Raw genomic sequence first — 16,342 nt, 5'->3', positions numbered from 1 at the left:
TCTATTTAACATATATTCATCACACACACACACACACACACACACACACACATGCACACACACAATTCCAAGTAAAATGTGAGGCTCACCTGCAGTTCCAGAGAGTTCCACACTTAAGGTTCGTTCAATAGTCTTGTTCTCAAATGGGGAACCCTTGGGGTCACTGGAAGATATGGCACATTTATAAAAACAAACTGAAATGGAGTTGCTGTAGCCAAATGTATTAGAACCCCCTTCCCTTTCTGAAAATGGTTACATTTCTTAATACTTACTTTGGTGACTCTGGGGTCAGAGGAAGAGATAAAGTTGTTGGTTTGGCTAAAGGAAAAAAAAGGAAACTAATTATGAAATATTGAGTGTTTTTTTAGATTTGTTTTCTTGCTACAACTGTCAGGTGGGAAACTGGAAACTGTAAATCAAAAGTAAGGAAATCCCTGAATATTAGATCAAAGTCAGACAACAGTCCATTATGCTAAAAAAAAAAAAAAAAAATCCAAACGACATTTGTATCAGAGAACTACCATTCAAAAAACATACAAAAATAGAGTTTTAAAAAAAAGTAGCATCCCTGTTAAGGATATCAAATGTGCATTATACCATCAGAAGGAAATAATGTTTTCTATTTGAATTTGGAATACAGTACACGGTTTGTTTAGACAAGAAAAGAGCAGAGTAACTACAAGATGACAGAACGTTATGAATATTCAGTTGATTTTTCTCCTAAAACATATAATTTTATATCTAGCCTGAGAATAGGTTATTTGTATGAGGCCAAAGCTCACCCAATAACCATTCCCTTCACTAAAATGAATTCAGAGATTATGGCAAATTTTGGACATTGATCCAGATGGTTGAAAAGGGGCTCAGATTCTCAAATCTGATAAACAAGTAAAGTAAGATACTATGTTTATCAGTTGAGAGACCCAGAGCTTTGTAAGGAGAGCTCACCTACTTCCCTTTATGCTTCCTAAATTTTACCTGTTACAGAAGGCATTTCCCAATTATAAAGGGTGAAGTAAGAAACTTCTTCTTACTCCAAAATTTCAATTGCTACTCTTCAGCAGTCTTATATTTTGAACAGAAGGAGGGGGAAGCATAATGAGAAATGCCCTTGGGATGTATATCTACATATCTATAATAATAAAAGCGCAATATGCTAATTAGACCTGATGTCCTCCCAGACATCCTTCTGGGAGGAAGCTGGGGCTGCAGCCATGGGGTCCAGGCAGCCCCAGTGCACAACTGGGCCTCTACTTATTTATATATATGCCTACCTACAAAGATATATGTATACATATGTCAATTTTTTCTCAGTAAAATAACTACTTTCAAAAGGTAGTCATTTAAATAATGAAAATCACAAAATTGAAATAAAAACGGTCTTTAGAATAATCTTCCTTATTTTATGGAGGAGAAGCCTGAGAAAAATCTTTGAGATGCTAAAAGATATTGTCAGAGCCATAAAAATAGCTACTGACAGAGTTGGCCCAGAATATGTTTCCTTTCTCCTATTATCAAAAGAGACTGCAACCAATAGATATTCAAGCAAATTAATCAACCCCAGTAATTAAGGTCTTTTGAAATGTGAAAATATTATTTATATCCAAATTAGGCTGAAATTAGGTACTTTACTTGGATAAATAGTATTTACATATATAATTTGTAGATTTAGATTTAGTTTTTAAACAATGGAATGGTTTCTCATCTATCCAATGTGCATTCAGTAATATGAAACTCATGCTGTCTTCTACAAATTAGGTACATTGATTGATTGGCTTTTCCATATAAACAGATAAATGAACTGGTCTTACATTATTTTTTTTGGTATGTCTGATATAATGAACCTTTCAAAAAGAACACACTTATGAAGGAACTTTACAAACTTTTAAGGTGTTCAACTAATAATTACAATAATGCATGTGGGTTCTATAGAACATGTCTATCTATGAACTATGTGCTATCACACACAATAAAAGCACATGGAAAATCAGTCACTAGAATTCCAGTTTTCAAGATGTAGAGTTGGCTTTCTGAAATGCTCAAAGGAAGACCCCCAAAATTCTGGTAGTTGGGTATAGGTAAGGTCAAGGACAATGGAAGGAGGGAGTAGGCAATGGAGATATTTAATGGGACAAAAGGCAACAGGAAATGAGGGCCATAGGGGAAGGGTACAGCTGAAACCACATATAGACTCTAATCACTGAATATGTCCAGGCTCACAAAAGCTCATGATAAGAGCCTGCTTTGGTTCACTCAGAGTTTAATCCACACTGTTCCAGAGACTTTAATCCACACTGATCCTTGAGGGCAGGAATTCATCTTTTTTATGCAGAACATGGTATTTTTAGTGAATGAATACATTAGCAAATGAATGAATAAGTGAATGAGGGGGACACAAACAAGTACCAAAGGCCAGACTATTATCCCAAAGAACTTGAAAGAACCTGAAGTCACCATGTTACAAAGAACAAACAGGAAGTTCAGTGAGAAAAAAATTATAATACATTAAGAAAGGTAACCTCAGCAGAATCTCTCAGTATCATCTCCAAGAGTTCACGTGTCTTTCTTTCAAATTTTGATAATAATTTAAGTAATCCCTGAAGCTGAGCATTTATTTCCTGTTGGTTATTAACAGCCAGCCATGTTTGTTTTGTTTTAGGACTTTAATAACTACAAGAATAAATAGTTATTTATTTATATATTATATAAATAATATATTTATATATATTATAAATATATATAAATATATATATTTATATATTTATTATAAATATATTATAAATATATTATAAATATAAATATTTATAACTATATAAATATAGTTATATTTATATATAACTATATTGTCAAAAGGTTTTGTTCTGGGATAAACTCTTTATGCCTCACCACAGACAAATACCTTAAAAAAAACAAACCACATACATCATGTCTCTTCTAAAGAATATTTCCCCCATAGGCCAATTTAGTTCCTCACTGCCATGGTTTGCAACAGTGTACAGTAATATTTACTGGTAAGCAAATTTAAAAATTGGAAAAAAAAAAGAACCTCAAAATCTAAAAGGGCCAATTAAAGTTTCAAAACAAGAGCTTTGAAATGTGCTGCTGGGCTGGGTTTACTGCCTCCAAGACTTCATCGAGCTCAGGACTTCATATTTGTCTCCAGAAACGAATGCATGACTAGCAGAAGGTGGGGAGTAGCAGTGAATTCTTCAATTCACTCACTAGAGCAAGCCCAGCTGGCTTTCCCTCACCTGAGGCCTTGGACAGCTATGTGTCTATCGCCCAGCAGACTGGTTCTGCTTTGGGAAAAACTCTTGCAGTGTGTGAGGGGCCCATCAGGCCTAAGCAAGCTAAGAGAATTTGACTCCTGTCCATAAATATATTTCCCTGAACTGGCAGAAAGGGATGGGTAGTGATTTTGAGATAGCCACCAGGAAAAGCCTAACTGGGAGACAACTTAACATATTAAAGGAAGGTTCCTGAAAAATCTGGGTTTATGGTGAGCTGGGGATGAGAGAGGGAAAGTCAAAACACTGGGAAAGAAAATACTGTTGAAAAGCAGCAGCAGCAGCAGCATACCTGTGCAAAGTAATCATGGTTCATAACAGGGAGGTGGGGCTACCGCTCTGTAGCTGCACGGGGAAGTTGGGAAAACAAAAGGGAAAAAAAGAGGTGGGTGTTTATAAATACTATATTAGCAAATGCCTACTTCCACTACAGGGGTAGAGGTCAACTTCACTTGGAAACTGCGATATTTTTAAGCAACGGCAACTTTTACAAGTTCTTTTTGCACCTGTAAGACTAGAATATCTTGAAAGGAGGGGCCGAAAACAAAAGAAAATTTTATCTCTGCCAAGAGAGGTTTTCCCCAAATCAGCCTGATCTGCCTCAGAAGCCTTCTGATAACGTATGGGGGTAATAAAAAAATCAATCTGGCTGTTTCATTTAATCTAGGCAATCATTTCTTCAGATAGAAAGCAAATTTTTAAAATTCTAGGAATTTCCAAATCCTTATTTACAAAAAAAATAAAATAAAATCTGTGAGCCTAAGATGTACTCTTAAAAAAAAATAGGAAAGAATGCACATAGTAACCACAAGAGGCTGCATAATTGTTATTTACAATTTCTTTAGGTACATACACAGCAAGTCAACAATGCCTTATTTTTTCCATTATTGAAAGAGGAAAAAAAATAAAAGCTCTGTAATGAATCCCCTAGCCCAGCCTGCCCAGAACTTCAATGACCTCAGCATTTTCAGAGCTCATGTAAACCTCATCTGAGGTTTCAGTGCTCCCCACTTCGCCACCCCCGCCCCCCACTCGGCTAACATTTCAGGGACCATTGGGTGATTGTGAATCAGGCTGCATATCAGCTAAATAGGATATGTTCAACCTGTGTTCACGGAAGGATTTTTCCCCCCCATCTACAGTGAAGTGCTGAATTCTCTTTCCAGAGTGAAACTGTGGAAATGGAAGCCCACAGTTTGGGCCTCGCCAGCCCGGTGTATGCTGGCTCTCCCTTCAGCGCTCTCACCCACAGAGTATGTTTTGGTCCCCAACCTACCTTGTAAATGTTGCGACTGCGATTGTGTGTGGGACTTCTTTTTGGAGGTGCATTTGTCTCTGCTGCTGTTCCTGGTCTCTGTGGGTTTGCTGTGAGGAGGGTCATCGTTTGTGGTCAGATACTTGAGAAGCTCCGAGCAGGGACGTCTTTGTGGCTTTTGCTGTTGACAAATGCTCTTCGCTTTATTGCTCCATGAATTCTCGGTCTTAAAAACAAGGCATAAAGAAAGTTAAAATTAGTGAACTGAACCTTAGCAGAATGGATATAGGTTTTCTGAAGAGATGAGATTTTCAATGAAGTGTTCAGTCTAAGTGTACTGGGTCTATGAGCTGTGAATAATTGTTTGCAGAACAAGGAAAGAAAATTACATTTAAGATTCCTAAATGACATTTATGCAGCTTTTTATTTCATTTCTCCTACATTTCAATGTTCTTACTCAGCAACATGTAACTAACAAGACCCTACAGCGCCTTTACTGTGAATAAAAAAAAAAAAATAAGCTGGTTTAAACCTTAATTTGCCATTGATTGCCAGAGCCCAGTATTCACAATTCTCTTAAGTACCCCTTAACGCTCCGTTTTCACTCACAGTGAATGGCAAGACAAACATTGTTTAATACAGCCCGCTAACCGAATTATGTCATTGCCAGCATTCCATCCAATTAATGGCAGAGACCGATCTTTTGCGGTGATTCCAGAGCAATCTTTCTCAGGTTGGACAGCTGGCAAAACAGCAACCCTGCATCTTAAAGTCACTTATAGTTAATACCAGCCTATCAGCAAATTGAATTGCAGCCCGCACTGCTGCATGTATTAATAAAATGGGCAAGGAGCAACAGACGGCAGAGCTTCCATTCCAATTGCCCAAAGACAAAGTGTAAATGGACTCTGCCTGGTTTACAGCGGCTGGAGTGCTGCTTTTGGACACCCATTTCGTCATCGGTTTCAGCATCGTGAAGCAGCTGCAGGTGCCCAGCCCAATGAACACCGTAAATAAGCCCACGACTTGTTTTACAGCTTCAAGCAAAAACCCTCTGTGACTTCCCCTCCTGTATTAAAAAAGTTTCCTTTTGTACCTTAACAACTGCAGGGTTTGTTCTCATCCTGTGACTATGGTTTGCATGGTTCTGGGTACTGAGACCACTGCATTCATTATAACTTAGCTGAGTGTTGGCTGGTGCCAGTAAGAGCTTCTTAAGCTAGAAACATATCAGAGAAGGGGAAAAGCAAGAGAGTTATGAGTCTTCTGAGCATTAGAATAAGTTATTAAAATTTCAAACTTAAAATTCAGTAATTGTAATGATAAAAAGTAATTCTATCACTCTTTCATTATATCACACCTCAGCACAAAAGCTCTAAAAAACATGTATCTTTATTTATTTTTTATTTTTTGTGCATTCTTTCAGAATGGTTTTTTTTATTGATTAAGTTATTACATATGTGTCCTTATCTCCACATTACCCCCACAAACATGTATTTTTAAAAACTAAGAAGAAGTTTGGCATTACACTACCACCTCTGAAACTATTTCCTTTTCCTACATTTGAGACTTAGTGTTGTCTATCTCAATATTTCATTTATATAAAATAAGGGAAAAGGATCTTCCTAACAGGATTTCCAAACCACTACAGGGTGGGAAAAGCTGCTTTGCTAAATGAGGATTTGGGGCTTGGGGAGGGAGTATATGGACATTTTCCCATCAACAACCCAAATGAATCAAGTAGCAATAAATTAAAGATTCTGTGATGTTCTGAGTCATGTTGCACAATAAAGTATAATACTTTACTGATTCAAAGAACACTTGTAATAAAAGAATGTCTATCTTTGATGAAGATTTATAAATAGCCCTAGACAGATTTGCTCAGTCGATAGAGCATCCACTGCAGACTGAAGGGTCCCAGGTTCCATTCCTGTCCAGGGCACATGCCCAGGTTGGGGGCTGGATCACCAGTAGGGGGCATGCAGGAGGTAGCCAATCAATGATTCTCTCTCATCATTGATGTTTCTATCTCTCCCTCTCCCTTCATCTCTGAAATCAAATATATATATATTTGTAAATGAATAGTCAGGAGATGTGGGTTCTGGCTTAGACAAAGAATTTACTCTTTTGACCTCTGTTTATTTGTTTAACTTGAGGGTCTTCTAGGACCTCCCTGCTTGAACATGCAGTATGACTCTAGGTCAATAGCACCTCTTAGTTGAGCCAAATGTGTGGATGAATGTAAAGAAATCAGAGTCCTAGACAGCAAAGCCAACAATACTGACAAATGGAGAAAATTGGGAAAAAATAATAATCACGAGAGATTTTCTTCTAAACCAGAAATCTCAGAAGGCAAAAGAATACATGTAGGGTTTCCATATGTTTACATGGAGTGATTTTAACATTTAAAAATGTAGAAATGGGCAAGAAACAAACTCTAAATGGCAGGTAGAAGCACATTACTAAACTTTGAAGGATGGCATTCCGTAATTTACATAGTGTGTTCTTGCATCAGATTTATGGCAAATGACAAATGGCTACCACAGATGAGAAAGTAAAACTGTATCTTAGAACTAATAAAATTCTGGTCAAGCACTGCATTGAAAGGAAAATTCACTCTTCATTGCCAACAAATTCACTCTTCATTGCCTATCATAAATTTTGGTAGCTTGGGTTGCATGTGTGCTATTATTTTTCAATCTTCATAAGAAGTATGGATCTAAAGCCTTAAAATATTACATACCCCTTGATATACCTCATATTTCTAGAATTGTATGCATAAGAATAAAACTATAAATATGTCAATTATTAAACAATTTATAATAGTAAAAAATAGAAAAAAAGACTAAATATTCAACCTCAGGGATTAATTAGTAAATTAAAGACATCTTTGAATAATAAAATACTATTCCACCATTAAAATAATGCATACATTTAAAATTCACAAACATGTCAATGCTATATCTTAATGAAAGAAATTTCAATTATTTTGCATATTAGAAGTTATTAGAAATTACAGGTGAATATGTAGTCTGTTCTCTTTGGTTGTCCATATTTTCTAAATTTCTACCATGAACGTAAGTAATACTAAGTAATAAAAAAATTGACACAAAAAATAGTTTAAAAATGCAGTTAAGCTCACATGAAGACTATATTGTCAATATGTTTAAACACAGAATAACAGAATATGCAACTCCAAACATGTTTGGGGATTGTTTTGGCATTAGTCTAAATTAAAAATCCAGACCTTATTGTTACTACATCATACCCATGCAGCGGGTAGCCAGAGGCAACTCCAATTCCTGTTAAACAGTAGGAAGGGTTCTTACTAGAGACGGCTCTTCTGCCTCCTGAGGCGGAGGGGTGCCGTCAGGCATGGAGGAAGGACTAGCCTCATTCTCAGTGGTCACATCTCCATCTGTCAGTGCATCAAATGAGGGCAATCCGTCTTCATCCACAGGGAGACTGTCCAGTGTCTCTGTGAGAACTGCTAGCAAGTTCGCCTCATTCTCTTCATCTATCTTCTGCAAAAACAGAAGACGACGTGAGTGAGTTGACATTGGGAGATGGGTAACACCATTAATCAGCAGAGATTGGACATGTTTAGCCAAATGAGTAAGAAAATACATGAAATTTTGAATGTTCATGCCAGAGCACTAAGATCATGTCTTTCTTAAACTCCAAATTCACTTTTGGTCTGAAACACACAATTAATTAATACCTCTTCTGTACCAATTTCTGATTGTTGACCTGTCCAATTTAGCAATTTATTGTCAGTGCTTAATACGGCTGTATATAATTCTGTCTTGTTCACAGTTATTTTCCACATGTTTATGCCTTGTTTCCCTAACTAAAAGATGTGATTTAGAGAGTCTGAGGCAACTTGAGAGAATTTTGACCATCATCTATTTCATCCTACACAGCACACCTGCCAAAATGTACGGAACACTCTGCTTGAACATCACCAGAAGCTAAAACTATACCAAGAGAAACTACACTTTTATGATTTCAATTATAATCTCATCACTGAATACTCCCAAGTCATTTTTTCCCTAACACCTTTCCCAACTTTAGTCATAAATTTGTAACTGCCTACTGGACATTTTACCTGATAATAGCTCCCTCATCTCCAAACTCAAACTTACTACTATTTCTCTTGACTTCTCCTGTTTGGGTAACAATTTTTCAGACCTAAACTTTGGAACTACTTTGAGTACTCTTTAGCTACCCAGTAGCTAAGAACAATCTTACTTTGCAACATCTCTTAAATGCATTCATTTCTATGACCAAGGGCATGATTCTAGTGTAAACTTACTTCTAGTGGTGGATCCTCCAACCATATTCTAACTCATTTTTTTCACACTCATTCCCACAAACACATTCTTGAAAGGCTGTTGTTCACTTATTCACTCCACAAATACTTTTGACCACTTACTACACGTCAAAACTATGTTAAGTGTTGAAGGTACAAAGAGAAACAACACGAAACTGCACCCCTCCAATACCTCTCTAGTGGAAGGGAAGGACCCGTAAACGGTTTATTATAAAAGATAATATTTTTCTCAATGCTTTCAAGCCTTCCCAAACTGAAACTTATGCACTCTGTTTATAGGAAAATGTGCTAAAGTAATTATATTATACTAGAGGCCTGGTGCACGAAATTTGTGCACCAGTGGGGTCCCTTGGCCTGGCCGGCAATCAGGGCCAATCGGGGCCAGCCCGATCAGGGCCAGGCTAGAGAGGAAGTGATGGTTGCCAGGCCAGGAGCGGACATCGCCATCGTTGGCACCCTGCCATCACGTGGTTCCCCTCCTCCCCCACCCCACACCCTCCTCCTGCCCTCGCCACTGCGCTCCAACTGTGGTGGGTGGGCAGTGGGTTCATTGAGTCCTGCCAGCCAGGGAGAGGGATGGGGCACAGGATGTTGGCAGCCAGCCCTAAGGAGGGAGCCAGCCCTTGGACCCCCTGGGAAAGGGTCTGTGTCCACCACCACCCACCTCTGGTTCCCCGTCCAGTGGCAGATCCCAATCAGGTGATCAGGGCCTGCCAGATGGGGGGAGGGACCACAGGAGGTTGGCCAGCTGACGGGGAGGGACCACAGGAGGTTGGCCAGCAGGCTGCAATCGGACAATGTGGGCCTGCCAGCCTGGGGGAGGTTGGCTGGCTGGGGGAGGTTGACTGTGGGAATGCACTGACCACCAGGGGGCAGCTCCTGTGTTGAGCATCTACCCCCTGGTGGTCAGTGCACATCATAGTGACTGGTCATTCTGGTCGTTCCTGTCATTTCGGTTGCTTAGGCTTTTATACATATAGATAGTTGGGCACATAGTATAGGTAGTCACTGATTATTTGCTGAGTAGTTCACTGGTCTGCATTTATTGCATATAATAGATGTTGTGTATATCATTTCTTTTCCTTCTTTTAGCACTTCACATAGTTTATCCAATTTGACCTGTTTCATAGGTCCTTTTTAAAGGTTCTGTATGCTATGACATTAACAATGGCTAAATTATCTCATACAGGTCCTAATACAAAATGCACCTAAGCTGCTGACATCTAATAAAACCAGCAGGGCCTACACTTCCTTTCTCTCCAGCAGTGAACTCCAGTTAATTGACCTGACAAAATTACAAGAATCACAAGACAGCTAATCAGAAAATCAAATTGTATCACTGGAGAAATTAGGCAGGTCTTTATCATGTACACATTCTATTTTCACATAAAAATTGTTTTCCCTCATTACTGATCAGCCTCCATCCAGACTTCTTTCTCTTTTGGATTCAAGAGGCCACAAAGAGCTATTTGCTACTCAGTGGACATTACTGGGCATGTTTTCCATTTGCATAATGCCCCTCCCTAATGCCTAATGCTGCTGGACTGGACGACATTGTGTGTGGAGTGACAACAATATGAGTTTTAAGACTCTAATGCACCAGGAAAATGTTAACTTCAAAATGGCACTACTTCCAGCAACTGACCAATTCCTTAATATCCAAATTTCTCAATTCAATAATAAAACTTACTGAACACCCCTCTTTTCCCCTAAAGTTCTTCTGGACAATGTAATTGTAATAATAAAGATACTGAAGTATATTCCCTTATTTTCTAGTCAGGATCATAATTTGGTATCTAAAAATTCCAATCTTCTTCTTTTTATTTTAATTTAGATTTCCCCACATACCAAAAAACCCCACATACCAAAAAACCAAACCATTTTATTAAACTGTTTTGAATAAAAATTATAATAAGATGAAATATATATTATATAAAATATCCCAAATCATGAAATTTATATTCATATAAATATCTCCATATTACCTAATAAAGATAATTTTGAAAATGTTTCAAGCACAAACACACATACACTGTCAATAAATTAGATATTTTCCAGGTGTCCCAATTTTATAAATGTTTATTTCAAATTTAAAAATAGCTCAAGAAAAAATAGTTAATAATATTCACTAATAAATGAGTAATTTTGTTTATACCAATATAAATTTTGTGTTTGGCTTTCCTGCAATATGACAAGCCTCCAATCACATAATATAATAGCACTTTAGTTTTATCCCTGGTGTAAACAAACTATAATAATTCCAATAAAGTAAAAATGACAAAGATCACTTAAGTTAACTAATTTTCCCCAAAATTCATTAATAAGCCTGGATGAATGTATACCAAATACAATGCCAGAAATATTGGAAGTTGATAATGTTATAATTATTTTACAAGATCTGATTAAATGGCCAACTATTTTAGTTCTCCTCTCTACTGGAATGTTATGGGATGGAAGATTTGAATTGTGTATGAGTGTGTGTGTGTGTGTGTGTGCGTGCGTGTTGGGGTATGTGGGTAGAGCAGTCTGGTGTTCAACTATTATAGACCAGTAGGGCTTTAATCAGTAAGTGTCCATTAGAAGTAATTTAAACCTTTTAATTATCATCCCTAATGTGGATGACTTAGAGAGGTTCCAAGACCAATTATTTTAGGAAGGTCATTCTTTAATTAAGAAGAAAAGAATGTTATTATTTCAAATTCTCTACTTTCTTTAACCATAAAAGGCTGGGGGGAAAGTCTGATATTATCAATGAAACTTTTCTGTTGAAGCTCAACAGGTATTCCTACATGTAAACTTGAGTGGACATTGCCCCGATCCATGGCAATTTCAATTAGTTTACCATGAGTTTAAACAACCAAACACCCCCACCAAGGCAATGAATGTAATAAAAAGAACTCTGTTAAACAATTAATGTCACTTTTCATTATTGCTTTGGTCCCAATTGACAGAGCATACAGGTCAAAGTTGCTGCAGAGGAAGCTCACTGGGCTAGTAACACATGTCTGTTCCTAGGTGACAGGTCCTGGAAACACATTAGTCAGTAAAACAACATTGCAAGATAACCATTCAAAGATTCAACTCTGATATTGCAAATGACTGTTCTAACAAAAACATACTTATTAGCTTAAAATAAGTTTTTATAAAGGAAAAAAAAGCAGCACAGTGAGCAGAGAGCAGATCACCAATTGGGTAGTGGAATAGAGGAACACAAATTGAGCTCAGCCTTGCAACTGACCGCCGATGGGTGGAGCAAGGTACAAACCAGCCAATAGGCATCTCCTCCATTGAGCTCTGGGGCAATCAAGCAGCATTTTCCATGGTGGGGTTCAACCTTGGGCTCTCCTTACACAATGCTAGTCTGCTGCTGTTCTTCCCAACCTAAATAAAGGTCCATGTGACTGTAACACTTCATTCTCTAAGGGCTCTCCAAGAATAAAGAAAGCACATCAACAATAACTCATTCAAGGTATAAAGAATTTCCAGTGACAGATGATACGCATACATGAATATGAACAACCCAAATTTAGAAAGTGCAACAATTCCAAAGCAATGTCATATCCTTAATAAATGAGAGTTCAGAACAGTCAACAAAATCAGAAAGTTCATAACCGCTCTTTGGGACTGCTGGGTCCCTGTGTGACCTGTACAAAGTGTGCTGTAATTCAAAAGGCACAGTGGAAGGAAGGGAAATTCTGCTGCTTCGGGCGCCCAGAGTCACCTCAAAATTGAAATATTGGATCCAGTGTATAATCACTGGGCCTTCTTCCTTTGTGAGCAATTGGCAAAAGGATCTTCCAACTGGTTACATATTCTGGGACAGACAGTGCATTCCACTCATCCCACTACACACAGAGAGTGAATAAATCCACTAAATTAAAGAGATCAGGGACTTTGAAGTGCTAACCGACACCTGAGGAAGAAACCCAGAGTGAAACCAGCATGTGGTATCCCCAAGATTTCTAAATGCAGGCTATTATGGTGGGACCATGCCCTGCTCAAGATAGTAATTTCTTCCACCTCTTGTAGAATTGCAATTACACTCTGTGTCCCTAGATTCTCACACTCGCTTGATCTCTGTTTGATAAAAATAGTTTAATAGCCATTTAATCACAGCTTCATTATCTTAGCTCTCTTAATGCGATTAGGCCAGGAGAATTCTTGCTTCCTCATTATTCAAATCATCAATAAGATGGAAACAGTGGGATCTTCTTATCACTCATTAATCAGTTTCAGTATCTTAGGTACTGTTTACTCAGAGATCAATCTGTGTGAGAGGTCCCTTAACCTCTCTGAGCCTCTACTTTTTTTTTCTATATAAAGTTTCAGGACATTATCTGCCTATTCCTATAATATAATTTTTCTGCACTCATAATTAATAGGGAGATATAAAGAGTGGACAACGGCCTGAGAATTTCTGAAGAAAGTGCTCAGTAAACATTTCAGTGCACATGCCCATCATCTCAATTACCCGGATTTGAATTTCATTCTTTGAGCAAGATCTACCGCTGACTTTTTTAGCACTGGGCCTGCTTCCTCCTAAATACCCAGCATGCCTTGGGTTTTCTCCTTGCCCCATTCCTGCTAATTTGGAAGCAGCTAATGAAGACAAAATTAACTCCTACTTTAAGAGAGGCCTAATTAGGAAGGGAAATCTGCTATAGGAACATCTGGTAATGTATTCTGAAGCCAGATATAAATTACATTTTTGGATTATCCACTATTTTGGATTATTTGTTCTACTAGACCCCACCAGAAGTTGAAATAAATAAGCGAGAAAGCAACTTTTAGGATAGATTTAGGAGTTCAAATAAGGTCTACACTTGATCGTAGGAGTCCCTTTCCTGAATGTCCGTACGTAAAGTTCTGTACCTCAGTTTCATGCACAAAAAGCCAAAAAAACTTGTACATGTATAAATTTGGTTTTGATGTACAAAGTGTGATTCAAGATTTGCAAGTAGCTGAATTCGCAATAAAGAAAATTTTTCCTGAAATAAAATGTAAAAAATAACAATTTAGACTAGACCACTGAAATAGAATTTGAGGGTTTTAGCTTTCTTTAAAAACCATTTTAAACAGTACAGATACCATGTTGTTGATTGTTTATTGTGCATGCCCACTCAGTGGCCTGAGCCCGTACTGAAAAGGTTGTTTAATATTTTGAATGCCCACTTTCAAACAACACCGTTTCTCTCTTTTCCTTTTTCTTCTCTTCATCTCCTTAAATGCTCTATAATCCACTGTGCTTTCTCTTGCTTCTCTTATACCCAGGAAAGAGCACCAACAGTGTATCTGTCTACCTTCTTACACCCCAACACCAAATGGGCAGAATCCCCACATGATGCTTTTTATACATTACTAGCTTATACCGAATGCGGTAGGAAGGGTCCCTAAAATGAACCATGAGCTTTTTGCTTAGTATATGGAATAAAGGGTTTTCAAAAGGGGGTGGGCACTTGAAAGTAGGATAAAAAGGATGTAAGAAATCTCAAGCATATATGCACAACAGAAACATAATTGAGACAATAAAGACCACCACGTATTATGTTATACGTGTCTTATAAAAGCACTTTTGTATCTATTTATTTCTTACAAATGCCCCAAGAGTTAGCTTATTCTCCTATAATTATTCACAGGAGAGGTAAGATAAGCACTTTGTGCGACAAGTATTTGCCCTGAGGGATAGCAAAGTTGCCGGAATTTAAGGTTTTACTGATTTAGTGGCTAGTAGAAAGAATGCAGAATTTAATTTCACTATCTGGGTAACTCCCCATGGACATATAGTCTACTTAAAATATCATATATGTAAATGTGTCTATACATAACATCCCATACCCCCCCTGACACACATAAATTTGCATATCAAGTGCACATATTTAGAATCTACGCAAATACATTTCAATCTTTTAAGTGTAGTCCCACATATTCAATTGTAGTTGACTATATAAGTGTATAATAAGCACATGGATTCTTCCTTCCAATTATCTACTCTAAGGAAACCAATGATGATACACTGAAGATAATTTCCCAAAAAATAAAATAAAATAAGAATCAAGTGGAAACAAATATAAGCAAAAATGAATTCTCTCCTCAGATATATTTAGGCCTATTGAAGTCCATATAATTCCTGTTAATATCAATGCTCCCATTGAAGTAGGTAAACATGTACATTCACCTCTGTCCTTCTGCTCCATTCTAACTTATTAGCATATATTTCACACTCATGAGTTAATAAGCATGTACTGAACATGTGAGGTTCAATACTCTGAAGAGATTACATGAGCTAAAAGTATAAAAACAGAGGTTCAAAAGAAAGATCTAAGAAAATCAGAGTTGATTCACTCAAAATGAGCTACTTAGCGGGTGTCGGGGAAAGGAGAGGGTTTCATTCCATTTCTCAAAACACATCCTCAAATTTAAACTAAGATTAAAACAAGGAACTGTGTAAGAAAAACCAACAACACCAGACTGGAAGTCAGGAGAATTGCTTCTAGGCTCATTTGCACTAACAGTGGTTCTCAACCTTCCTAATGCCGCAACCCTTTAATACAGTTGCTCATGTTGTGGTGACCCCCAACCATAAAATTATTTTCGTTGCTACTTCATAACTGTAATTTTGCTACTATTATGAATCATAATGTAAATATCTGACATGCAGGATGTATTTTCAGGGGTCGAGACCCACAGGTTGAGAACCACTGCACTATTATGTAGCTGCATGGCCTCAAAGGAAAGAACTCAACTCTGGCTGCACTGGGCAAATCAGAAAGATAATCCTATAGGTTCCCAACTAGCTTCCCTGATTTCATCCTTGCCATTTGCCACCCCATCCCAACAGTCCATTCTCAACACAGAAGACTAAGTGATCCTGATAAAACCTAAGTCATATCTTGGCCTTCCTGTGACCAAACCCTCCATGGTTTCCTATATCTCTAAGAGTAAAAGCGAAAGTCTTAAGAGTGACCTACTGGACTAGGATCACCATATAATGATCATCCAAGCCAGGAACACTTTTCTGAGTGAGGGGGTGTACTATAGATAATCCGCCACTCAGAGGTTAATCCAGACAATCGTGGGCTAACTGAGATGTATGTCTGGTTATCCTATACTAAGATCCACATCATCTCATCCTGTCAACACCCACATTTATCTGTCTGAATCCTTTCCAATCACTCTGACCTCTTCATAAGTCCACAAAAATGTCAGGCATTCTCCTTACAAAAATGTCAGTCATTCTCTTGCCCCAAGGTCTTTGCACCTGCTGTTTCCCCTTGCTAGAAGGATCTTCTGCCAAATGGCCACATGACTTCCCCCTTTATCCCCTCATTTACTCAAATGTCATGTTCTCAGTGAGACTTTCCCAACTATTCCAGGCACATTCTATCTATCTTCCTGGCTTATTTTCCCTTTGACACTTATTTCTGTTACTCAATATAAATTTGTTTGTGATCTACCTAAAGTAGAAGG

The 16,342-nt window shown here is 37.8% G+C and overlaps 1 protein-coding gene across 2 annotated transcripts in view; it reads right to left on the bottom strand.

Annotated features, from left to right (window-relative positions):
* The window catches only part of PPARGC1A (PPARG coactivator 1 alpha), a 98,389-nt gene that overhangs the window by 33,905 nt on the left and 48,142 nt on the right, over nt 1–16,342 (bottom strand). The window contains exons 3-7 of one of the 2 annotated variants that reach the window (XM_070398619.1): nt 7,872–8,066; nt 5,639–5,761; nt 4,564–4,768; nt 273–318; nt 90–163 (exon numbers count right to left, since the gene is read on the bottom strand). In XM_070398619.1, the coding sequence (XP_070254720.1) occupies nt 90–163; nt 273–318; nt 4,564–4,768; nt 5,639–5,761; nt 7,872–8,066 (643 nt within the window). The remainder of the gene's footprint in view (nt 1–89; nt 164–272; nt 319–4,563; nt 4,769–5,638; nt 5,762–7,871; nt 8,067–16,342) is intronic. The other variant, XM_070398628.1, reaches the window with a different exon arrangement.

Source organism: Myotis yumanensis, unplaced genomic scaffold, assembly GCF_028538775.1.
Source record: "Myotis yumanensis isolate MYYU_CA2020_CCGP unplaced genomic scaffold, mMyoYum1.0.hap1 SCAF_1, whole genome shotgun sequence".
NCBI lineage: Eukaryota > Metazoa > Chordata > Mammalia > Chiroptera > Vespertilionidae > Myotis > Myotis yumanensis.
This window is presented reverse-complemented; position numbering and strand designations above follow the sequence as displayed.